Below are 27,730 nucleotides of genomic sequence, written 5' to 3' on the forward strand. Positions count from 1 at the left end.
TTACCGACAGCAAGTATGTGTGACACGACGCCACCCGACTGCACTAACACATACAAAGCGCAGTCAAGCATGCTGTATCGTGACCAGAGGTCAATTAGACTGGTATAGCGCACTGCTTTACCAGCACATGTAATTTAAGGCAAATTTCTTCCTCCTGTGTTGCCAACATATCTTCATGTATACAAGTTGCTTCATTTGTTCACCACTTGCTAACTCTTGGCGAAAAGAAATAGGCCTGTGTCTTCCAGCTGCAGAATGAGAGAAATTCACCACAGCAGAGCGACGATTTGTAGGGAGTTAGGGAATTAGTTTGGCATGCTTCTAGAGCAAAACGTTTATGAACTAAAAATTGGAAAATGTTTCAAATGTTCAACCTTTCAAATGTTCGTTCAGTATGAATATCGGTATCTTCGAATAATTTTACTGAAAAGAATATATATCAGGAAAGATTCCCGTTGGTCGACATTGAGAGCATTAAATTCACGTATTACCTCATCTGCTCCAGTCGTTATTCTCCGTAGAGGAGTGGCAAATAGGCAGAGACAGATATGTTTGCACGACAATTAGCCGTTTCCGATCATACTGCGCGAGTGGGCTCCGAGGAGCCGTAGAGGTTTCTTTTATGGTGCTAGGTGGTTACACCCGCGCATTACGCGAATTTAAGGCCGTGTGTGTTAAATGCGCCTGATGGCGGGAGTAACATGTGGCCGCAAACCACTCCTATGTGTCTTAAGGCCTGATCAGCTCTTAAGATTGTCCCAACTGTTGCACTAATTACATCTAATCGAAGTGGAGTTTGGGAGAGCCATCTTTGGCAAGCGTGATAGAAATAAACTTCGGGTCCCGATTTAGGTTAATTACCAGCTCTAAGGAGAAGTATTGGCAACAGTCTTGCTGCATGGAGTTGTTCTAGTGATAATAGACGAAGGGTGAGGATCAGCGCACTAGACAGGGCTAGCTTACAGGGGCGATAGCTATTGGCAGGGAAAAGCCGAGTCGTATGTAGAACTGTGGCGCCTTCCCAAAACAGTTGACAAGTCTGTCGCTAGTCTCCTTTCTAATACAAAACAGACACAATGAAGGAAACTTGCATGCTTGTAAAATTCAGTGAAGTGTTTGGTAATATTGTGATGCAGTTTTTTTACGTTTTTTATGTTTTTTCTTTAGTTTGTTTATTTATGTTTGTTTTATACTTATGTTATTACATAACTTTGTATTCTATCATCCTTGTTAGAATATATTTCCAACCGGATACTTTCTCTATTTAGTTTTTCACCAACACAGCACCAACATATATATTACAGCTGGCAATACCACATTTGCTTCCCATAAGTGCAAAATACTAGTGAAAAGAAATTTTTTATTAATTTTCGTTTTTAGTTTTTACGTACGACAAATTTACGACTTTTAAAAAAAATCGTATATGCAAGTGATGCAATGGAGCTTTCTTCAGATCCTTATGAACTAAAATTGTATCAGATGTTCCAAAGTTGTGACAAAGAGCAATGTGGTTTGCTTAATGAAGAATCATTGTATCGTTTATGTGGCCTCCTGGAACTTCAGGATAAAGGCGCTGTTCTTATTGCAGCTTTATCTGGCAATGGTCGTGTTTCTTTTGATCGTTTTAAAGAAGCACTGTTGAGTTTTCTCGGCGCAGAGCTTGGGTTGGATACCGAAGAACAACATTCACATTCGGAAACACATATACGCAGTAGCAATGTGATCTCAGCAGCGACGATCATTAATACTAGCAATAGTAGTGGCTGTTTGGAGGATACTAAAGGTAAATATATAACCATCATCATGACACATTATATCGGCCTTTTGTAAGAGCCATTATGTGATTAAGGAAGCACTTTTAAAGGCTTGCTGAACCCAGTTGTTTTTCAGCGACACTGAAACCTGGTATAGTATATAAACTGATAATCTGTGAAGTACATAAACTGACCACTTTAAGTAATATTTGAAATAAGCAAATCTCATTATTATAGGCAATCAATAAGAGTGTTATATATTTATGTATATGTGTATGTATATTGTAATTTTCGCCTTTCGCAGGTAGACGATAGGATATTCTTTTCTTTCATAAATATGTTGTTCGCATGACCTTGGTTAAAGATTATTCCGTGGACAGCGGTAAAGACATGTGCAAAAATGGCCTTCGAAATTATCGTTTATCTTATACTGCATCTTATCTCTTGTATGCATTAATAGGAGTGTTTCTTGAAATTTCAGAATAGTTTTCGGATTGTAGTCTACTGCTCAACCAAATGCAGGCACTATACATGTATACATAAGAAAACTTACCTGTAGGTAGCTAGACTGAGTAGTTATAAATATCTCAATGCTTTTCGGAATTATTCAGTTAGTGTCTGTAATACGTCACAATCACAAGTATATTTATAGTTTAAGACTGGAAGTGATCTTATAATAGCTAGGAAAGGAAGTGATCTTGTAATAGCTAGGAAGGAAGTGTAACCTATATATACAATGGGAACAAATTTCTTTTACAAGCAAAAACTATATTTCGACCAATCCAGTGTCGAAGCTCTAGCAACCGTTTTAGGTAGGATCTGTTTTTAGATTGAATACCAAATATGTTGTGTACAAGAGTAATAATTATTTTTCCTTAATAGAGCGAACTCTAGTTATATGTGATGAAACTGCAGGAAGTAAATCGTTAGATAGTGATCATACCACGTCAGACCGGGAAGTCTCACCTAAACTTGTGATGGGATCTAAAAAATATGGTAGACGTTCCCGACCAGCAGTACAAAATGAAAATAACGCACCGCTGACAGATTCCGATGATGATGTTAATGAACAGGATCATAGACTATGCGATATGAATTTACACCACAGCATATCTTCAGTAAGTATATACAACAACTTGCAAATATGCATTTTTCTACAAAGTATTTTTTTAATTTATAGGTGCAGCGTTCGTCTTCGCAAACTGACATTCCCAATAAAGGAAGGCGTCGCTTGCCTACAGCAAATGATGGTGGCAAACTTAAACGTTGTTCTTCTTTGCCTACACATCGAAACTTGCTACACAAAATGGCTCCTAAATCACTTACTTCAAATGTGCAAAAACCACAAATTGAAAAGGATGTGAAAGTGTCATCGATTTGGAATAAGCATCAACAAAAACAGGCACTGAATAGTAGTGTGGAATCATTAGGTAAAATAATGAATATATGTAATATAATACATATTCGCTAATTGCTTATTTTCCATAACATTTAATTTTAGATTCACCAACATTAGCTGAGCCTGAAATACTGCCTGTACATAGAATATTAGATATATTCGAGCGGGCACATCTCGCAAATGGTAAGGGAATTTTGCTCGCTCTCGGATTTGATGATGAAGAAGTTAACGTAGGCCAGTTGAACAAAGTTTTGGAAGAGGAATTACGTGGTTTTGAAGATGATACGCAGCTAGCACTAGTTCGTGCTTACATGGCTTTGCAGATGGCAGAACTAACAACCTTACGCCAAACAGTTCGCCAATTATACGGTGAAAATAAAAAACTGCATGCCAGCAATAAAGACGCAAATCAGCGGTTGTCATTACTAGCAGCTGAAATTGATGAACGACACGCATCTTTGGAAGATTCTTCAAAAAAAGAGGTAGCATTTATATAATATCATATTGTATTCTATTACCTCATTTATGCCCATATTTTTTTAAGATACGTATGCTGGAGCAACGACATGCTACTTTGGTACGTGAGTTGTCGACAAGGATGGCTAACGATCGTGAAAATTGGAGCAGTTTTACATCTCGTCTTGAAGCAAAAGTCAAGCAACTTGAGCAGGAAGAAATCAAGTTTAAAACGGAGTTGGAACTTGTGCGAAGAGAAAATTGCGATTTAGAAAATGAGCAACACAAAATGCAGAAACAAGTCACTGATTTACTTGAAAAAAATGTCCAACTAAATCTGCAGTTAGCAGACTTAAATAAGGACGCTACTAATGATATACGGGATAATCAAAATGGCAAGAGAATAGATGAAGACGAAAATGTAGCAGGATTGGTAGACAAAATATCCGAATTGAAAATAGAAAATAAAAATTTACGAGATAAGACTGATGAGCTAGTAGCTGAAATAGAGCGTTTGAATTTGGAGCTATTGCGTATAAAATCGAAAAATAAAAAAATTCCGCCGTCAATCAACACTAACACAACTACAGAATTAGATGCACCCATTGCTGTTTTGGATGATTCCGAATTAGGAGTCAATTTAACTGCCACGAAGCGTCGCGGTGACTCGCCCAGTAAATCTCATATAACAGAAGAAAGTCCCCGGTTGGGTAAACTACGGAAATGCACAGATGGGACAGGTAGTGAGACCAGTGACACCAGCGGGGAGTGGATGGCCCTCAACTCGGAGTTACGTGAGTCAGAGTCAGATCGAAATATAGCAGCAGATTGTGCTCAAGAATACTTGGAGCAAATTTCCTGCCTTAAGCAGAAAATAGCTGAACTAGAAACACCTAAAAGTAATTATGCTACTAGTGAAAGTGTTTATACTGATGAACGTTGTAAAGAATTAGAAGCCAGTTTGGAACAAATGCAACGTGCTTACGAAGACTGCGAAGATTATTGGCAATCTAAATTAGCTGAAGAACGGCAATTATTTGAAAAGGAACGGCAAATCTACGAAGAAGAACAACAAGAGAGTGATAAAAAATTTACTGAGTTGATGGAAAAAGTGCGCGAATATGAAGAACAATTCAGTCGAGATGGCAGACTATCACCCATAGAAGAGAAAGATGCGCTGGAGCAGCAATATGCTGATCTAGAGGCGGAGGCTAACGAATTACGAGAGACGGCAAGAAAAATGTTCGACGAAAAGTGCAACGAAATCGAAAGCTTACAACGAGAAATCGAGGATTTGCGTACGAGGTTAGGCGAAAGTGTGGAAATACTTACCGGTGCATGCGAGTTGAACAATGAAGCTATGGCAGTGAGTGCTTTACACATTAATCCAGATAAGCAGAGTCCGGCTAGTTCTCCGATTAGCTATCTATGGCATCAGAGTACCATACAAGAACCAGTTAAAAACTACAATACAACATTCCCTGAGTCACCTTCTCGACATCCTAATCGGTAAGTGGTTTTCTTTGCTCTAGATATTTAAGTCAGTATATTGTCCACGGAAACTTTCTTATATTAAACAAAGTTTATTATTTGCCACTACATTTATCCTTTTCAGTAGATTTTCCTTTCTAGTGCCCATCGAATATAAAGGCCTAAACCTATACGAATCGATTAAATAAAATGATATACACTAGCACACATACTATGTATGTATGTATGTATATATAATCTATACTTCTATACTAATTATATAATTTGAAGTGGCATTTTTAGTAATGGGGTACAGGACAAACGGAATTTTTAAAGTGCTATAGACACACTCATGGTCATCTAACACACGCTCATTTAAAGGAATTAATCAAACGAAACACACAAATAGATAAGACCACTTTCTTTGCTGTGAGGTCTGTTTTTGTTTCTAATTCATTCAGATTCGCACACACACAAGCATTGCTTAGATATAAACATATTCATAGGAGCGCCTTCCTCTCTTTGCTGTAGTGGTATTTCTTTTACTTCGTAATTTATATTTGTAATTCTTGCGTTCACAAGGCACAGCACAAACACAATGAAATAATAATAAAACATTGTAGTGTTCGGTTTTCAAAATCAAATATAAATGGAACCTCAAATCCACTGTAATTTGTTACTCCTCGATCTGCTCGATGTGCTCTTAAGATGCATTAATAATAAAGCTTTTCTCTTCATGCGTCAAATTTTTTTCGTTTTGGTTATTTGTTATATGTATATATATACATATAGTATATATATAATTGGCGGGTACATGTATTATGTATATGTGTTTTTTTAGCTGCATGAGAACAATCGATAGCGATAACTATGGTTTGACAGGTTGATGGCAAACAAAGGTTTGGCAAGTCTTCATGAATCGTTTAACACCAGAACAACGATTCCAAATTGTGGAGATTTACTTTGAAAAAAAATAAAATAAAATAAATAAATCTGTTCACGAAACACATAGAGCACTTGCGGCAGCATCGGCCCTTATCTTTGTCGAAATGAAGTCCTTCCTTTACAACAATGAAAGGCAACGCTGACTGAATTTTCGTTTCCTAAAATTAATCAGCTAAACATCGACGCCATTTGGTTCCAATAAGACGGCGCATCTTAACAATCTATTGCAATATTCAAACCAGCATTGTCGCTATACGGCTAGATTTATTGAAAAAAAAAACAGTAAAAAATTGGACTGACTCAATGGACCATGCACTGTGGCGGATATATGTCGGATATTATATTTAAAAAAATGCCATGCAACTTTCTACCAGATTATAATAAAAAAATCAATTCAATAATATTTCTGTTATGTATTATCATTTTAAGTTCTCAAGCTCTTAAGAAACACCCGATACTTCAAACTAAGAAAATCGAATAAACCTAGGTAAAACTACTTAATAAGATTTCTTATTCCATGCAAGCCAAATCCTTCCAAGTATTACCATATTTTGCACAAATTTAATGTTTTTTTGTTTTTTGGTTTGGTCTAATATTTTCTTGCATTCTTGGATCGCACCCGTTATCCTAGACAACACTCGGAAATACAAGACTTTATTTCAAATAACCAATGACGAATAACAAATGAAATAGTTGAAAGAAATTGTATATATATGTATGTATGTATATGTAATTGGCGCGGACGCCCTTTTTGGGTGTTTGGTCGAGCTCCTCCTCCTATTTGTGGTGTGCGTCTTGATGTTGTTCCACAAATGGAGGGTCCTACAGTTTCAAGCCGACTTTTTTTTTATTAGGAGCTTTTTCATGGCAGAAATACACTCGGAGGTTTGCCATTGTCTGCCGAGGGGCGACCGCTATTAGAAGAAACTTCCCAAGGCTGAAATTGCTAAAAATGTTGCAAATTGAAAAATCAGAAAGGTTAAATTTCGAGTTTCAAGCACAGTTTAAGAAACAACGTTTTAAATGCAACTGATTATATACATTGATCCCTCCAACCCATAATGATGTTGTTGTTGTAGCAGTAACCCTTTCAGTGTAGTGTAGATTATCGGTCGTTTTCGTCTAGTTCATCTAACGGCACTCCCAGGAAACTTGCTGTTTCGACAGGTTGGGTCCAGAGGTCCAGGAAACTAGAGCTGTCTAGGGAACCGTAGCTTACCCATAATGATCATATCGGACGGTATAAGATTTCTGCGGTTTAATTAAATACTATTAGGCGGGGTCGAGTATGTACATATATTTGAACGATGCATTAAATCCCGACAGCAACAAAAATGCTTAAAACCTTGAGCATAAGGTTATACTTCCTTCGATATTTACTGGATCATTTAAATGTATGCACGCAAGAAAAAACTCATAATGCTATGGTTTATGTGCAAATTGCGGTCGACCGGACTCGCAACCCGACAGGCGTGAAATTAAAAAAAGAAAAATTATAACGAGCTTTTTGATGAGCAAAAGTTTTACGATCGTCATGATATAATTGCAAGAGTTTTTCGTCTTAAAATGAAAAGGCTTAGGCACATAATTATAACAAAAAAAAAACACTTTTGGATTTTTGGATATTCTTCGCTGACTAACAGACAAAGTTCAACCCCAACCACACTAAAATTATCAGTTGGTCTATCAAAAACAGGGCTTGTCAAAAATCAAGAAAATTATAAGACAAAACTAAAATACATATCTAATAAAAAAGTATATTTTTTTTTATCTGTGCAAGAAATATAGATAATTTTTTTCAATAATGCATACTTTAAAAGAAATGCGCACAGTGTCGCTTACGGGCACGCTATTTATAAGGCGGACTGTATGTAATAAGTAAGACAGACAACACCGTACGCTATTGGTATTTCACTACTTAATAAAAGAAAAGGTTGACATTGATTCAATGGTAACAAATTGTCTAGTTTTTCACTCCATGATCTTCTAAGTATATGTTTGTTGCTGCAGGAATATGGCCACTAATTAAGAACCTTGTAGCTTTTAGTAACCTTTTAGCTTTCGTTAAATTTATATTGCAAATATTCTTGGACATCTTCCGCGTCTTCCCGCGTATGTTTGTGCCCGGTAAACGAGAAAGTAACTAGCCGTTTGAGTTCCAAGTCACAGGATAAGTTTGGTTTCAAGCTTAGTCTGTTTAAGCGCACAGAGGAAATGTTTCCAGATTTCCGATGCAATAACATTGACCGAACAAATAATTAGTTTAAACCAAAACAAGGCAACCAAATAATGTCGTCGATATTAAAAAAAGTATTTAATATTAAGGATTTATTCAAAAGTGACTAGTCCTACTGTAAGTGTAAACCAAAATTGCTTAAGTCCATTCCGGCAAACCGTGTTGCGCTCTGCTACTGTACACTTATCTTATGGGATTATCGACCATAAAATAAAGAGAACAAATGAGTATTAAAAGATAACACAAACCAAGAAGCACATGTGAAATTGTTAGTATTTTCGTATTCACAATCAATAGCTAACAAGTCCGCTCATCTTGTTGTTTATGACTTGGTAGTCACCACAGGGTCTACATTACATTTAAGTGCAAAATAATAACAACGCCCAAGAAATAATTGACGAAACAGTGACCTATTTTCATGCCGCTATTATATCGCAAGTTATAAGCAAACAAACAAAAAAAACTATGATAGTTTGTTTTCCTACGTTTTACGAAGTTCAGTACTCCGCATTACACCAGGTCGAATGTTAATGAACTGAATGGAAATTTGTACATTTGCCGATAATAATAACACATGTCGTGAAAGGTATAGTGAGTGCATGTATGGTACGATACCTGATTTTTGTTTTAAATGTGAAGTCCGTACTTAGTGCCAAATCCAATGCTATAGGTCTGGACGGTATTCATCCTCAATTCGTTGAATACATACTACTAGAAATTCTACCGTATGTTACTTATGCCTTAAATACCATTTTGACCACGTCTATCTTTTCCATTTGTTCCAATGGAGATTATAGACTTATCGCAATTTTTACCTTTTTTGTCAAAAATGCTCAAGCGAATAACATTCTCAGATAAACCATCAAAAAGGAGCTGCACTACAGCGCTTATTAAAGTTTCAGATGATATCAGACTTAACATTGATAACAACTTCGTAATTTTTTTTACGCTTCTGGACTAATCGTAAGCTTTCGACACTATTGATCACGGACTATTGATTGAAACTTGAAGTCAACTTCAACTTTTCAGCGCCAGCATTGAGTTTAATAAAACTCGCACGCAAGCCCTATGTGCCAATCACAGCTTATCCAGCTATTTGCCTATAACTAAGAGAGTTCCCCAGTGCTCGATTCTTGGCCCTCTTTTAAATGTGGCCCGCATATGAAGTGACACTACAAAGAAACTAGGAATAACCTTGAATAGAAATCTGACTTGGAATAACCACATCTATAGTGCAATAGGCAAAGTTTATGGTATGGTACGGTCATTATGGAATACTCAACGCTTTACCCTAATGAAAATTCGACTGCTCACAAAAACGTTCTTGTTGCCAGCGTTACATTGTGGGTGTGAACTGTATGCCGATTGTGATAGTCTATGTCGTACAACATCAGTACTACAGTCTATGGATCAGGGAATAATACGAGCACTCAAAAAGAATTTTAGAAAAAACCTTGTGCTCAAAATGATTAATAGTCTTGCTGCTAATGACAACAACCCTTCTACAAAAATAACGATGCTAGATGCAATTCTGATGGTTAATGATGCCTGAAATAAAACGTCACAAAAACCATTCACAACTGTTTCAGACATGCAGGATTCATTGAAGGACACGACGGTTCACCAATCAAATATCAGAACATGAATTTGATGAAGAAGATGATGTCCCGTGGTCACGAAATCTAAATTTAGATTCTTTAGCAGCACCAGCAATGTGGAAAGATTATGTTGACATCGATAGCGCTCTCCTCACATCCGAAGAACCCACCGATAACAGTATCGTACAGAACATTAATGCTAAGGAACAACAACAAGCTGCAGAATTATTATCCCGATTTGTTAATAGCAATATTGAAAACGATAATTTGACCATGGCGATGTCTTTTATACACAATAGTATTACAGACTATTTTCACAATAAAATGAAAAACCAAAAACAGAAAAAAATTACAGATTATATTCATTATTCATGTGTATAATGCGTACGTAATAAATGTGCAATTTTGATTTCATTAATTACATACTATATTTTTTCTATTAAAATACATACATATGTACATGTTTACGCAAACATGTTTTTTTTTCACAAAATGCTTTGTATGACGTCCGCTTATTATGACGTGTTTGTCAATTCCCTTCGATGTCAATATAAACGGATTCCACTGTATTTCTTTTTATTTCCCGTTTCTTTGAAGCAAGGCCTACACCATTCAACCTCTGGCATTCAATAGGTTGCTTTAAAAATTGTTTGCTTGCAGTGCTATATTTTTCACATCCAGCCTATTTGCATTTTTGGGCAATATGAAAGCCAATATGGAAATATGTATTGAAAATAGCTGGTGTCTTTTTTGTGTCGTATTTCGTAATACCTTTACTTTTTGAAATTTCTTTTTTCCACACACGTTTCTATAGGGGACCAGCACAGACTCCTTTGCAAACAAAAACAAGTGAGGGGCCAATTAGTTATTTAAAAATAAGAAAAATCCAATTTTTGCGAATATTTTATATGAAAATAATTACCTCTATTGGAAAAAGCTCCATAATATACACAAAGAACTAAGGATACCACATAAGTATGTAATAAATTAATGTTGTGTAAAAAATGTGTAAAGTTTCATTAAATTTTGTTCAAAATAAAACGTAATTAGTTTTACTCTCAAATTGTCCTCGAATGCCGGATCTCGTATATTAAACAAGTGAAAATATTAGCTGTATGATATATTTAATACAAAACTTAAAATAAATTTACCGTTATTTCTTCTGTTTCCTCATCTATTAAAATTTTTCTCGCAAGTGACCAAGTAATTCTCCTTCTCGTTTTTTTTTAATAATTTTGTTTGTTTTGATTACTTAGATTTTTTTATAGAAAGACCGTTTAACCAAAGATACAACGCGGCTGGCGCTGTGACAAATTTCCGAAATAAAACGTGGTTCAGCGAAGCACCTTCAAGCTGCACGGGCAAAGTTTGTGTAATTTCCGAACTTTTGTTTTCTCGCCCTGATTAAAATTGGTTTAAATGGATATGATGAGCTTTACCAGAACAATTTCTTAAACTTACTGGCGGCCAGCATGTTGCGGATACTTGCAATTTCAGTATACACCGAAGAAATCGCATTTCTTTCCAAATATATTTTGCCAAGCTCATTGTTCTTAGACTTTTACTCATTTTGTTTGGAATGGTTGCTGCAGATTCTCATATTTTTAACTATAGGGTTGTTCAATAGGTGCCCTTCAACTTTTTTCCGATAGGGAGGGCGAACGACGCAATATTTTTTATTTTTCGCTTGTCATTTGTAAACTTCATTAGTATACATTTCTTCATGGAACGCTACACACTTGAGCAACGATTACAAATCGTGCAAATTTTTTATGAAAATAATCGTTCTGCTGCTGCTACTTTAAGAGCATTACGGCCATTTTACGGTCCATTTAACAAGCCGTCCCGTTTTGGGGTTATGTGAAGTCATTGGTCTACAGTAACAAGCCGGCGACGATTTGTGAGCTCAGAGCCAATATTGGACTTCGTAAAACGTGCACGCGGTGGTCATGTAAAAGAAATCGAATTTCATACTTAAATGTATATGTTCAAATTCGATAATAAAAAAAAAATTAGTTAAAAAAGTCAAACCGTTTGTGTTTATTCAAAAAAGTTCAAAAGTTGAAGCGCTCTTACTGAAAAACCCTATACATACTTCGTTGGGCATCGCGCTACACGCGTGCATCCATTGTTTACAAATGGTTCTCACTTTTGGAAATCTATGCAAAACAAATCCGTTAAAGATGGTTCTGATAGAAACTTTAATAATGCATCCATAACCAAACACTTACGCATGCAAAGCTGTGTTATATTTCTCTTCTCTCTACTCTACTCTTCTTTTTTCGCATAAAAAGCATCTGTAATTATTTTCATAATTCCATAAAATGGTTTCATAATTCAAAATTTTCTATAATTTTAACGTACCGCTACTGCTATTTGTTTTGAATTCATATGTCATTTCATATGTCGCACTCTGTTTTCTTTTCTGTTTTTATATATCTGTACTGTAAAGTTTGCTGACTTCACTTGTCGATATTTGTATGTAATTACTATACCTTTTCAACTTCAAATTGGGACTAAACACATTCAAATTGGGACTAAACACATTCAAATTGGGACTAAACAATTTCAAATTGGGACTAAACAATTTCAAATTGGGAATAAACAATTTCAACTTTAGTAATAAGAATTTTAAGTTGGAATTTAGCATTTTAAGTAGAAATTAAGCATTTTTAAATTGATGCAAATTTGAAGTTATTTATTGTAACATACTAAACATTATAAATCATCATAACAAATAACACAACTAATAATTGAAAAGGTATATATATATAATAACACAACAAATTAAATTGATTAATACAAATAATTATTACATATGATTAAAAAGACATGTCATTCATATTTAACGCATCTGGTATAAATCTTTGGACATGGGCGACATATTTGGCACAAGTAGTTACATTTAATTTGGCGATGTTCGGTTGGATTACATTTTCTAGCCGTTGCAGGCGATACTCAGTTTGAGTCATATCTACTCTATTTTCGCCAGCCAAAATTTGTGGCAGTTCAATTGCCAGCTCACGTTTTACACCAGCTTTCAGGGTTGACCAGGCAAGCTCAATTGGGTTGAGCATTGGGTTGTATGGACTTAATCTCAGCAGGCGGTGATCAACAAATTCGTTTTCTGCAAAGACATCCTCAATGGAAGTATGGCAAGGTGCATTATCTATTATCAATATTACTGGTGATTGGTAAATATTTCGAGCATTACGAAGACAACGACGAACAAACTCATTAGCTTCTGCTTTTTTAAATGCACCTCTTCTTACTTCATGATGAATTAAACCCAGATTTCCTATACATCCAATTAGGTGAATATTAGCTTCACGACTTCCAGCTGAAATAAACGTACAACGGCTTCCTTTTTTGGACCGGCCTCGTTTTCTGGATATAAATAAGTTAAAATTGGTTTCATCCATATAAATAATAGGTTTATTCTCCGATTGATATTCTAAAAGTTCCTGAACATACACACATCTTTTTCTTTTATTTTCTTCATTATTTGCTCTTTCAGGCTCGTTTCGAATCTCTTTCAATGTATATATAGATTAAATTATCTAAATGTTTGCGGAAACATTCTGTAGAGGCATTAACGTGATGATGGTGCTGGAATTTTTCTTTAAGTTGTTTTAGTGTTATTTTTGGATTTTCTTCAATATATTGTTCCATTAAAAAATGATGTTCATTTGTTATTTGATTTTTCCTTTTTCCTCCACGTTGTTTTTCACTTTGTGGGTTTTCCTTAACCCACCTATATGCAGTAGACTTTTTTACTCCTAATGTGTTTGATAGTGCTCTCCAATCTTCATTCTTGTTGTACATTGCTTGAATTTGTTTTTTAATATTATCAGCTTCAATTTTTTTAATGTAAGCCATTTCACGGTGTCATATTAATTAATAAAATATGAATAAAATAAGAAAAACAAAATTCAATAAAAATATCGGTAAGGGGTAAGGGATAAACGCTAAAAAAAAAAACACTTTCATGAATTTATTGTAGCGAAACGGTTCAAGTCAGTTTATTAAAAGTTGTTGCATATTATAAAGTAACATTTCAAGAATATTTGATAAAATTTTCATGTAACAATATTGCAAAATGAAAAAATACATTTTGCAGTAGTCAGCATATCTCAGCGTAGAATCATCTGAAATCAAAAAAATCGAATAATTTAGTTAAAGTATGAGTTAAATTTCCCCCAACGTTTATTTTGACGATTTATTTTCATTTTCAGCCATTTGGTAGTCGTTTGAAGTAAAAAGTGATTTTTGACGAAAAAATGCCGCCATTTTGTAGGTGTAAAACCACCTTAATATAAAAAAAAATGGCGAAAACAAAACGTTGGGGGGAGGTTTTTTATGTGTAAAATATGTGTGCAAAATTTCAAAAGGATCGGTTGAGTAGTTTTCAAATGCCAATGACTACGCACTTTAAAAAAAAAGGTTCGAGAAAACCGCGTTTAAAGTTTGTAACGGACTACGCGCGCAACTGCTGCGTCTCGGCAGATGTTTGAGGCGGCTCGGCTTTATGCTCTATAACTTAAAAAGTTTTGCTCGGATTGACTTAAAATTTTAACACGGTATTTTTGAAATGTTTTACTACAATAACATGCAAAAAAAAAAATCGATTTTTATCCCTTACCCCCCCCCCCCCCCCTTAAATTGTCCACTTTACACACAACCCATACGTATTCGTTTTTATAGTTTGCAATATACTTTAATGAACTACACTAAAATGTTTTAATAAAGTAAAATAAAACAAAGAAATAAAATGCTTGCTGTCTTTTTTGCCTTTACTTTTTTAACTCTTTTATTAGAACGTTTCGTTATGATGCATTTGTAAAAATGGATGAATTTTCTGTGTTGTGTGCTCATTCATTGGGTCTATATTTTTTTGAAGTATGACAGGAAAGTTAGAAATTATGTTGAACAGTTGTCTGAAACTACATATGAGGATGAATAAATATTAACGTTACGGCCTACGGGAAGGCACAAACTTGTATTATATCATTCTTGACCAATACAAAAGTATTACATATACAGGTATGGAGCTTTATTGTTTCTCACAAGAAAAGTGTCAGCTTTGATTTTTTCTTCTTTGATATTGTTGTTAAAGCGAACTGGAGTGTGCTGTTATGAATTAATACTTTATTGAATACAATGTGGTGCAAAATATCACCCCACCGGGAGATTTATAATTTTTGCATATGGAGTGGTACGTCAATCATATTGGAAACTTGCGTACTAGACTGTTGCGCGTAAAGGTCAAAATAAAGATTCCCATCACTCAAAATAATTTTTGTATTTAGCAAAACAGCTCCTTAAATTTTATAATTAATTTTGCGCCATCTTATATGTTCGTATATTGTTGATTCCAAAGTGAAATATAGGATAGTTAGTCTTGGACCCGATAGGTGGCGCTGTTATCGTGAATTTTTATTTTTTTTAATAAAAGTTTTTGTGTGCTAATTTCTTTAGATTCCCTATCTAAAACTACACGCATAATAGACTTTTATGCCAGATATGTGACGCCATTGACGCCAATTCAATTGAAACGAAATTTTATTTCGCTAACTTTTTAAACCGCCTAACCGATTCCAACGGAATTTTGTTGGTTACTTTTTGAAAGATAGAATAGTTTTAGATTCGATTGGTGATGTTGTTGTTCCCGGCCTTTCAAAAGATTGTGGCAGGCGACGAATGATAGATCCGACAGAATTGTTTCTCACACGAAGTAGTTCGAACCAAGTGGTTGCTTGTTTTTCGGAATAATTTGATATGTGGAAATTATGTACCAGAAATGTTTGCCAGAAGTGTTCCTAACGATTTTTTATTCCTGCAAATATAATACGTTTATACTTTTTACAGAAAAATCTGTCGTTTAGATAACTTAGTAATTGTTATTATGTTTGTCACATTATAGAATAGCTCTGCATTATTTTACGTTTTTAGTTTGAACGCTTATAATGCCCTCTCTATCTTTTATATTACTTTTTTTTAGCAACAATCTGACAACATCTGAAACTACGATATTCAGTACCACTCCAGTCGACACTATCGCGCCTATTCAAAAGCCAGTAGGATCGAAGCAGTCTGAGTCGGAAACTGATGATGTTTCTTCCACAGCCTCGGGCAAAAGTTCTGAGGGTCACAGTCCTGCGTCCACAAATAGCGCAAGTCAATCACAAACACAGCAACAAATAAAAACGTCGCCCAGTACCGAAAATAGCATATCTAGTCTAAGTATGAAGGAAGAGTTGAAGCGGTTGAAATTCTTCGAGATATCATTACGGGAGCAAGTAAAGAATTTGTCTTTACAAAGAGATGGGCTAGTTATGGAACTGCAACAGTTGCAAGAGGCACGTCCTGTGCTTGAAAAGGCCTATGCTGTAAGAAAATAGTATGGCTACTTTTTTTTCAATTAACTTAGTTTTTCTTTCAGCGCACCCTACATCCGAATATTATACAGCGTGTTAACCAACTGGAATTGCGAAATCGTCATTTGCAAAACGCTATCAAGCAACAGCAACAACAAACGGAGTCCTTAATGCAGCGTTAGTACACTGGCGCACTTCAATAGAATAATTAAGTCTAAAAATCTAAATTTTTACAGGCTCGTGGCAGCAACACCAAATAGAACTTGCCGAGTTGCATAATAGAATCGAAACACAAGGATCATTGATTGCAGAACAAGTACAGCGCTTGCAAAATGGCGATTTGCTGGTCAAAGATTTGTACGTCGAGAATGCTCATTTAGCCGCCACTGTACAGCGGTTGGAGCAGCATCGTGTACGCATGAATATGATGCATCAACAACGACAGGGCTTAAATGGATTGCCTGGAATGCCTTAAACATTTTATTATGCCATGTTACCCAAAGATTTGGATATAATTGCATTAGTAGATGTTTTCTTTGTTTTACCGAGTAGTTAATATTAATTGTTCACAAGCCTTTATGTCCACAAGAAGATGTTGTTAACACAAAGAATCAAATTTCGCACAAGAACTCGTGTTTGGCACCTCAAACTAACACTAAATATTATCAATAGGAATAGTATTCATATTGGGAGAAGCATGATGTATTACGATATTAGATGATAGGTAGAAAAATGTGAGGGACTTGCATATCCATGGGACATGTTGATCAAGAGTAGTATTTTTAGGAACATATGCTCTTATATATTTGTAATATAATACGAGTATTAAATATTGTCCTCATTTTTACTTTTACTCAAAAACCAAAACAACTGACTGTACCTTTCGAGGAATTTTGTTAATTCAATCTTACGTACACATTTTTATTTTTTCATTACTGTGAAAAAATATGATCGTTTTGTATACAGTTTATGTTATGTGCGTTTAAAAGCTAAATTTTTAAGAATATAAAGTTTCTACATAAATGCTAAATATGTAGATTGGTGTTAAATATACAATTTCGTTTGGATTGATTTTTTAATTGTCTGCATATATTAAGTGAAGAAAAAAGTTCTGATCATCTGATCTCATTAGATGTTTTTATTGAGCCATATACTAATATGGTGATTGGAAGGTAACATTACGCTTCAAAAAAAGGTCTTTGACAGTTTTGTGATTAGTAAAACCGGTTGTGTGTTATATCTTTCCGCAATAGAGGTTAAAAGTCGCAGCAAACAAATTTGTTCTGTTTATGGACCCAGGCACAGTATCGAATGCAATGGCAAAGAGTGTGTTTTTGTGATTTCGCGCTGATAATATGTGCGTCGAAAATGGGGTGCGCTCTAAAACCGCTTTGAACCAGTTGCATAAGGCTGGTCCTAAAAGAAGCTTAATATATGGATGGCAGAAAATTTTACACAAAAATGTTGGACGCATTGACGCCTGCCATTGTTTGCCGAAATATACAATCGAGGCATTTTTAAAGCGGATGTTAACTGTCGAACTGGCGTTCAAAAATGGATCACATATCCCATGATTCCATCAGGCCAAGTAATCAATTCAGGCCTCTATTAGGAACAACTGGCCAGATTGATGGAGGCGAATGATCAGAAGCGGTCAGAATTTGTCAATAAGCCAAACCACACAGATCTTCAACGACGCTCCAGATGCTTGGAGAGCTCGTATGGAAGATTCTATCGCATTCCCCTCTTTGAAACATTTGTATAATTTTCTTAATGGAGTTATCAAATTGTTATAATATAATCCTAATTATGTTAATATCATCGAAATTCTCAGAACTTTTTACTTGACCTAATATGCACATTTGTGATTAATATTAGTTTGTCAAACTGATTTTAATCTTTAAAGGCGAAATATGTCTACCAAACTTTACTAACTGTTGACCTAGCGAATAAAGTTTTAATTTCGTTCCCTAGCGTATTTACTTACATTAATTCCTATATGCCATATGCCTAAGACCACAAAGAAATACACCGAAATTTGTTGTTGTTTGTTGAAAGGAAAAACTGCGTATTTGAAGTTTTTTTTTTTAGAAAATTTTGCGATCTAAGACAGTTGGTGTAAGTTAATAAAATCATGTCACAGTTTTAAATTATAAAAGTCGGTTAAAATGTTAAATTTATATAAATTTTATTTAATTATATTACTATTTTTAAGTTGAGCTGTTTATTACAAAAGACACAAGGAAGAAACGAGATCAATTTTACTCGCTTTTTTTTTAAATTATCCACTTTATACAAAACTCCATATGTATTCGTTTTTATAGTTTGCAATATACTTTGATGAACTACACTAAAATGTTGAAATAAAACAAAGAAATAAAATGCTTGGTGTCTCTTTGTCTTTACTTTTTTTGCTCTTTTATTATAATGTTTCGTTTACATGCATTTTTAAAAATGGATGAATTTTTTGTGTTGTGTGCTCATTCATGGCGGGCATCCTTTTCAAGTATGAAAGGAAAGGTAGAAATGATGTTGAGCAGTTTTTTTCTGAAAATACATATGAAGAAAAAACAAGCGTGAGTAAGTAAAATGGCTATTCAATTCTGAAGGAGTTTTTTTGATGTAATATATGTATAGTGGCTCAATAAAGAACTCGGACAAACCTTAGTTAAAACTTTGTATAAAAAACACTGCTAAAATAAAGGCAATTCGAAACAAATTTTTCGATTTCTAAATGCTTTATTTATATAATTTAAGAAATAACAAAAACATAAGATAAGTCGTGTGCACTTCTTTTACAATAACAAAAAACTTTCAAAATGAGAGAATTCACGCCAAAAAAGAACTCGGACATGGAAATTAATTTTACTTTAAAAGCCAATAAAAGTAAAAATTAGTATTTTGTGGGAAACCCTTTGGATTTAATAACAGCATTTAGTCGTTTCGGAATTGACTCCACCAAATTTCTGCTTCGAGGTCCTTTTTGTTTGAAATTTTGTTATTTTTGAGTTTATTCTCCAAATGCGCCCATAAATGCTCAATGACGTTTATATCAGGGAACTGTGGTGGAGTTTCGAGCACTTTCGGGCAGTTATACATCAACCACAAGCGAACATCAAGCGCCTTATGCTTGAGGTCATTGGCTTGGTAAAAATAAAATTGTTCCTTTATACCCAATTTTTCAGCACTTTGGATTCAATTTCTTTTTAAAATTGAAAGATATTGCTTGTGATCCATTATGCCATCAACAAAACAAAGATTTCCGGGTCCGGAGGCGGACATACATCCCCAAACCATCACTAAACCGCCCGCGTGTTTAACAGTGGCACGCAGGTTTTTCTCTTTCAGCTCCTCATTTGGCTTCCTCCATACATACGACTGCCCATCTGATCTGAATATGTTGTATTTGCTTTCGTCGCAAAATATCACATCTTTCCAGAATTCAATGTCCTTATTTTTATAGGTTTTTGCAAAATTAATTCGTTTGTTTTTATTTTCCTTACTAATGTAGGGTTTTTTTCTTGCGACTCTGCCATTGAGGTTGTTTTTTCTTAGAACTAATTGCAAAGTTTCTGGATTGCAGTCAATTTCAAGATGTTCTTTAACTTGTGTTGTAAGTTTTGGATCACTTAAATGAGGATTTGCTCTGACTTGGTTTACTATCCACCGCTCCTTAGCGTCCGTAAAAAGCTTTGGCCGTCCTGTTTTCACTTTGTTTTCTACAGATTTTGTTTCTTTAAAGCATTTTATGGTGTCACATACAGTTGATCGCGGACGATTTACAAGTTATCCGATTTCACGCATGGTTTTTCCATTTTTATGTTACTCAATAATTATTTTTCGCACTTCCACCGAAGTTTGGCCACGTTGTCGACTCATTTTACAAAAAAGAAAAAAGAAAATGCGTATTTGACACAATTTTCTTGACACAATTTACTTCCAAAACTGTCGATCGTTCCTCAATTAACTATATATAATTTAAAAAATTGGATTCCCCCATTTAAACTGCCAGAAATTACGAAGTGATGCCAGATGTCCGAGTTCTTTTTTGGCGTGAATTCTCCTCATTTTGAAAGTTTTTTGTTATTGTAAAAGAAGTGCACACGACTTATCTTATGTTTTTGTTATTTCTTAAATTATATAATTAAAGCATTTAGAAATCGAAATATATTGTTTCTAATTGCCTTTATTTTAGCAGTGTTTTTTATACAAAGTTTTAACTAAGGTTTGTCCGAGTTCTTTATTGAGCCACTGTATATATGTATGTGCATAAAGATACTTATTCGTATGAACCGTTTGTTATAACGTGACATTTAAATGATATTTATTTTAAAAATAGCGAAACCTGAAATAATCTAAATGTTTCCATATTTATTTTAAAACTACATTTAGGGGCGACTTTTGAAGGACTTTTATAAAGGGGACCAAATCGCTGAGCGAACTTTGTCGGGCGAAGCGATGCTGTCGGGTGAAATTCGTCACAACATTTGAATTAATAAAGCAGAACAAAGGCGAAATTGGCATCAAAAGTGAAAATAGGAATCGGAAAATGTTACGATTAATTTAAGTTAAATATCATATGGAGACGGCTTGTTTACATTTTTCACTGACACCTGTTTCTGGCTACCGGGTATAAGTCGATTCTTGACGAAGTTCGTAGAGGTATTTAAAAGAAAGAAAAATTGTTTGAAAGTGTTTATGTTAGCGATAGCAGATTTTGAAATGTTGTTAGACGTTGTTGCTTACCATTTAAAAAAAGCATCCATTCCTGCGCAACTACCATATAATTGGTGGAGCAGTTGATGCTCGTCGTTCGCGTTCAAATCATTATGCAAGGGTTCAAAAGGTGATACAAATTACAAATTTTTGCTGTCCCATACATAATATTTGGAAACATTATAAAGTATAAGAGTTTGTTGAAGCTGACTCTATAGAGAATAAAAGAAATGGCAAGCGGAACTACTACTCTTGATAGAGAGGCTATATTGGTAAGTGAGTATAGCGCAACGCAACTCCACTCGAATTCATTAGAAATTAATCCAAGTAATACAAATTTAATTAATTACTGTAATAAAAAAAGGAATTCTTTTAATTTTAGAATTAAAAAAAAATCAAATTCTCTTAAATTTTGAGTACAGGGTCCGGCACTAGAAGTGTAGCCAATTAGAGAGGCCATAAATTTAGTTTGTAAAATTACTTTTATTCAATTCAAAGTAAAAAATGTGTGAAAATAATGCAAAATTAAAAATTAATTTACTTTTGCTCGATATGACCACCTTTTACCTTGACTATGGCCTTGAGACGGTCCAGAAACGAATCGCAAGCTGCCCGAATATGACTTGCAGATATTTTGACCAACTCGCGGACAATGGATTTTTTCAGCGCCTCGAGACTGGTGAATCTTTTAGTTCGGACCCTGCTATCCAAAATGGCCCAAAGATAATAATCCATCAGATTCGTGGAATTTTAGAACTATTGTGTGGACGTTATGAAGTTTGGAACGTTGTTTTTTAGCCTTTCTTGGTTCCCTCGAGCTTTGTGAGACGAGGTCGAGTCCTCTTGAAACGACCATGGTCTGCTACCGAAATGTTCGTCTGCCCACGGTTTCAAAGCAACTTCCAGAATACTTTCCCGATAATATTTCGCATTTACCTTGACGCCAGGTTCGATGAAAACGATTGGAGAGCGCCCATCCGTGGTTACAGTGGCCCAAACCATTACCTGTGGCGGGTGCTGCCTCCTGGTGGTCAATCGATGACTCGAATACTCGTATGAACGGTCGGTCAAATAAACCCTATCGCTTTGGGAGTTTACGAATGGCTCAATTTCAAAATTTTTCTTGTCAGAAAACACAATGTTCGGAAGTTGACCATTTTCGGCCAAAGCCAAACAACTCCTTCGCTCTCTCAAGCCTGACTTGTTGCTGCTTTGGTGTGAGATTATGCGCCTTTTGGATCTTGTAAGGCTTGACTTTGAGATTATTCTTTCAGTATGTGGCTACGGTCAGATATTTTCAGTTCTTTCGCCATTTGATTGGTACTTCGTCGGGGATTTCGCTCAATTCGCTTCTTCACTTTTTGAACCATTTCACGGGACGTTGCAGTCTTTTGATTACCACGTCATGGACGCGATGCTACCAGTATCATTGTAACGAGTAAAAAACTTTATTTACTTTAAGGTGCTCGAGCTCACGAACAATCGCTGGTTGTGATTTTCCAGCCAAATATAGTGATTTTATTTTTTCGCGTTTACTCTCGGCAAAAGGCTTCCGCGCGCTTTTAAACAACACTCTGGACTGTCATTTAGCCAACAGACAGCTGATGCCGGTGCATTAATAGGCTAGCAATCATCATCAATATGCTACCAACCAGTTAAATTAGATTAAGATTTAAAAACTTACTGTTAGGCTTGAGTTTACTGTTAAGCGATTCAGGAAATAAAATCATGAATGGTATATATTTATAAAAAAAAAAAATAGCTTGGTAGCTGTCAACTTTGGAGTGCGTCCAGGAACAAATTTTATTAATATTTAAAACACTTTCAACTTCTTTGCTATGAAAACAACCAGTTATTTTCGGCATGGCCGGCAAAATGGTCGACTTTTTTTGGAAAATAAAGGTCTGCCACAGCCGTGTTTACCATTTGAACTGCACAGGTTCGAATATCCGTGCAATACCAAATGATAAAAATTTGTTTGTTTTAATAGCGGTCGCCCCTCGGCAGGCAATGGCAATTCTTCGAGTGTAATTCTGCTATGTAAAAGCTCCCCATAAAAAATCATTTGTTGTTCGGAGTCGACTTGAAAACAGCAGGTTCCCGCATTTGTGGAAAAACATAAAGACGCATGTCACAAATAGGAGGAGAAGCTCTGCTAAACAACCAATAAAAATAAAAAAGGTTGTATACTATGTACATATATATAAAGGTTTGGAGGAAGGGAAGTTTAGTACCATTCGAGGATCGTGGCTCTTCGGAAATGAGATGAGAAACGTTGCGTTTTTTAATTAGGCTTGGCGTGATTTGAAAAGTCGTGCATCGGTGAAGGCAAGGAGGAAAATTGCTGCTGTGGCACTGTAAACCCTCCTAGAACTGGACTCGCCTGATATGGCTCCATGTGACTTTTTCCTGTTTCCCAAGCTCAAGTTGCCGCTCCGTGGAAAACATTTTGAGACAATTGAAGTCATAAAAGAGACTTCGAAGAACACACTCGAGCTTGACTTGTTTACAGTAGCACAGAAAACAAACTATGTGACATATCACGCTGAAATTTGCCATGTAAGCTTATAACAGTCCTACCAAAAAACAAAAAATTTATTTTTGCCATATGTCATCCGCGGACCGTTTTATTGATAACGTCTCGTTCATATTTGAGCAGAAGGTACTATCTTTATTTACTGCAGATCGATTTATAGAACTCCGCGTACTTCTCAGGCCAGTATGACGTCATTGCAAGGATATCTTTTTTTCTCATCACTTATACTAATGTATTCCTTTCGAAAAAGAGGCATCGCATACTTTTTCAAGTTCTGCGTTCTTTTTAATACAAATGATAGCATGACCATGTTTCTGCTATATTATGATATTTTCGTACTCTTAGTATGTTTGGATCATCAGTAGAAATCTGAAGCCATCTAGCTTCGGTAATTTTGCATTTAGGATCCTTATATAAATTTTTTTTGATGTCCAATAAATGGATTCGACTGTCTCGTAGATGCAATTAATAGAGAAACATCTTCGGGAATAAAAGGTTGGGAAGTTTTCTTCTTTTTTTCAATAAGTGCAAAATCTCGATCACATGGAAGAAGCTGTGTCCAGAAGTCAAAAATTTTTGATTGATTTCAGAAAAATACTTCGTACTTCGTTTCTGCCGAACTGGCTCTGCAAAAAGTAGTTTACGGTGACGGTACGATATGAAATAGCGTTTTTAACTCTGCTTCTTCGAGGCTCAATCAATTCGATCAAACACGATAAAAACCCGTTTGTTCATTATAATTTTTTTCATAGAATTTGACAAAATAGTCCTTTATTTGAATAACACTAAATTTTTCGCAATTGAAATAGCAACGACAATCACAAATCTAAATAAAAACAATAAATAAAATAAAATTACAGCAAGTACACTTAAAACGTTTTTCCACATTACTTGTTCTGGGGCATTTTTTTTGAGGGATACTTTGGTTTTTCCTGGTTATATATGCATTTCCACTATTTCTAAGCTTTTTGTTTTTATTATCACTCGACTTTTCAACATTACATTTCCTTTTTGTACCTCTGTTACACTTATCAATTACCTTCGACAATTGCGATCGTATCATTTTGCGTGTAACTTACAACGTTCTTCCACGGACTGGCTTCTTCTAATTGCTTTTTAATTGCCTTATGGTCCGAAATTTTAACTTATTTGATGCTTTAGAGATGCAAGAGAGTAATACTAACGGAAATCTGCAACAAACACGTTTTGCAAAAAATGGCTTTTAAAACGTTATTCGCGGCTCCGCTTCAATTATATATACATACAATATATAAATCTTGACAAATAATCAATCGTGATAAGGAAGATGTTGAATTTCTCAAGGGCAAGGAATTAGAGTGTAATTCCGAATAATCTTATTACGCACGTAGGTATGATACATACAAGGGCCCTATAACCTTGTTAGAGAAAATATATTGTTGGCTTTATTTACTCTGGTTTATTTTTCGCGTGAGTAAAGCTCACAACAATATTTCTTCTACACCGTTCTGTAGACTTATCAAACTTAATTTTACAAAGGAGACTACAAAGATATCAAAACAAGAGGTCAACTAGACACAACGTATACAACTTTTATGTCGAAATTTATATAAATAAGTTTCCGCTAAGAGATGTCATAATTAGTACTTATTTATCAACTAATTTATCGGAGATGAATAAACCTAGTTCAATTTTCCTCTTGAATATCTTGAGGAGTTGCGCGCTTACATCCATGGTCCTTACATGGGCTGACAATGACAAACCTCCGAGAGTTTTTCACTATGAAAAAGTTTCGCATAAACAACCATCTCAGGTTGGGAAGCGCCATAAAACTGTAGATCTAAAGACGCACACAACAAATTGGAAAAGGACCTCGAAGAATGTATGTACATACATATTCTCGCATGCTTCAAATTTCCCAAAGACTTGGCATACAAGTTTGGCCAGCTAGAGGGTTGCAAAATAATATATAGTCGAGACCATGAGAATGCAAATTAACAGTGAGTACAAAAAGGAAAAGGGTTTATGTGTGTAGCCGCCTAATCGGCAGGCCGGAAATACTAACGACGCCAGACGCTAGACGTTTTTTCCAAAATCTGATATAACCGAAGCTAATTCGGAACTGATAAACTGATTTCATATAAGTTTAGAAACGCCTTTAACCGGGTTTATAAATAATTTAATTACTTTCGATATTTATGCATGAGATACAAGGGAACTGTAGCTTAAAGAATATTACTGGCACCAGTAGTATCATATATCGCGCGTTGATACCAACAGATGATATCTAAATGGACGGTAAAAACGATCTGACTCCTCATAGCAAATTTAAGTTGTCGTCCGAGAGGAAATAAAATCCAAATGGAGTCTGCAAACTTTACCATACTGCCCTTGCCCACAACAACGAAATAGTATAAACTGAATTTATTTTTCGCATTACCTCTTAGCTAAATAACTAAAATAAACTACGATGCATATATTATGATATACTATAGGAATAATAATTATTTCAAACCAATTCATGAGTTCCATACCAGAAGGATTAAATGCCTGTAGATTGTGAATGTTTTACAGGGTACGGCAACCCGATTATTCAGCTGGTATTCTTGTAGTATTACTTAAAGTTAAAGTGGCAATTTTGACCGAAACTGCAGCAGACGGGCGAATTTTTATACTCGTACCTTGACTGCTGCTCATTTCTTATTGTTTATCTTCGAGTTTTCATAAGTAATTTAACCGTAGTTTACGGCAATAACCAGACTTTATTTCAGAAAAACGTGATATCTTAATTTAACTTTCAACTCAATTCATGACTGGGCTTAAATTAGTTAAAAATTCTAAACTTCTAACTGCAGTTCTGAATTACTGAACCACTAAATTGGCCTGATGATTATCTTTCCGAGTGTATTTATATAACGGCAGTGTCATACGATATGAAGTTTTGATTTATCCCATTTGTTCACAAGGGCGTGAACGATTTTCATTTACAATGTACAAACTTTGAAAACACAAACTTCCCTGCACTGCTTCATTTTTATTAAAGTGGTGAACATTTTAAATGAACAAGAAGAACTGAGCTATTATCCAATAAAAATGCTAAACCTTAGCACACATTAAGTCAATATAATCAACCGAGCACCCATATATGAGCATACATACATAGTAAGGACACGAGTGATTTTATCCAAAGGCTAATAAGCGCCGAGGCAGTCTTGGAGCTTGACCACATCAAAAGCTTTAAAATACTTACAAAAACGACGATGAGCGTTTGTTGCGACAATTTCCTGTTAAATCTATGTACTGATTTGTTCGGCATTGTCGAAAGTTGCGTTTGGCTGACTTCTTATTTTGCTGCATCCTAAATTTGAACACTCCGGATTCATTGTAGTGTAACAATTTTGTTGGAAAAACTGTTATACCAGTTTTGTCTTCAGTTCTCTGAATTTTCTGCTTTTCATGATGTACTAATCCTGGAGGTGAGGAAAGAATTGCAATTAATGTTGGTGATGCTGTTGCTGGCGATATTAATTTGGAATTCAGTTTCATTTCACCGGCCGGCATAAATTTGGGAGCAGGCATGTATTCGGATCGGGGTTCAAGCAAAATTTTAGTTGGTTTGTGCGATGAGAGTGGATTTGCGTACATGTTGGTGGTTTCTTGTATTGTAATCTCCTCTGCTCCTTCTGATGTTTGAGTACTAGACAAGATATTAATATTGTGCATTGGTTGGACCGTGGTTGTTGCCATTGGTGTTGGCCGCGGTTGTGAGAGCTCTGGTGAGACTGTTTTCTTTGATGTTGCTTGGATTGGCGTTGATATTAAAGGTTGCAAGAATGTTGGAAAAGGCGTAGTGAGCTTCAATGGTTTAACCGTCAAATCATCTTCATCATAATAATAATCTTCCTCGCTAGAATCGTCCTGCATATTACAGTTAAAAATATAACATATCTTCTATTAATAGAAGTGTACGTAAATAAATTATTTTATTTGATATTTGAATACTTGCCTCACCAAAGCCATTGTTATCCATTTCTATAATAGCCACATCCTTAATATTGATACGTATATTGTATTTACCACTTTGCCGCTGATCATAAATCATTTTGGAGTCATCACTGTTTACTTGCGGCTCATCATTAACCGGTTGCCCACTAATTATAGTTAGCAGTAGCAACAAAGCTAAACAAAATCGTCCAGCAACTAGACGCTGAACCAGTTCTGAAATTTTCATTTCGTTTGTACATTTGTAGTACATTTTTTTAGT

The 27,730-nt window shown here is 35.2% G+C and overlaps 2 protein-coding genes across 2 annotated transcripts; one reads left to right on the top strand and one right to left on the bottom strand.

Moving 5' to 3' along the window:
• Positions 1–1,333: 1,333 nt before the first annotated feature.
• On the top strand, positions 1,334–18,619 carry LOC129247335 (blastoderm-specific protein 25D). The gene is made up of 8 exons (XM_054886426.1): positions 1,334–1,783; positions 2,637–2,872; positions 2,935–3,184; positions 3,256–3,635; positions 3,698–5,118; positions 15,860–16,247; positions 16,301–16,412; positions 16,472–18,619. The coding sequence occupies exons 1-8, from the start codon at positions 1,438–1,440 to the stop codon at positions 16,708–16,710; spliced, it is 3,372 nt and encodes a 1,123-aa protein (XP_054742401.1). The 5' UTR covers positions 1,334–1,437; the 3' UTR covers positions 16,711–18,619.
• Positions 18,620–18,715: 96 nt separating this feature from the next.
• On the bottom strand, positions 18,716–27,697 carry LOC129248791 (uncharacterized). The gene is made up of 3 exons (XM_054888406.1): positions 27,473–27,697; positions 26,717–27,384; positions 18,716–18,782 (listed from the first exon to the last, which is right to left on the bottom strand). The coding sequence occupies exons 1-3, from the start codon at positions 27,695–27,697 to the stop codon at positions 18,716–18,718; spliced, it is 960 nt and encodes a 319-aa protein (XP_054744381.1).
• Between the last annotated feature and the right edge of the window lie 33 nt (positions 27,698–27,730).

This window comes from Anastrepha obliqua, chromosome 5, assembly GCF_027943255.1.
Source record: "Anastrepha obliqua isolate idAnaObli1 chromosome 5, idAnaObli1_1.0, whole genome shotgun sequence".
NCBI lineage: Eukaryota > Metazoa > Arthropoda > Insecta > Diptera > Tephritidae > Anastrepha > Anastrepha obliqua.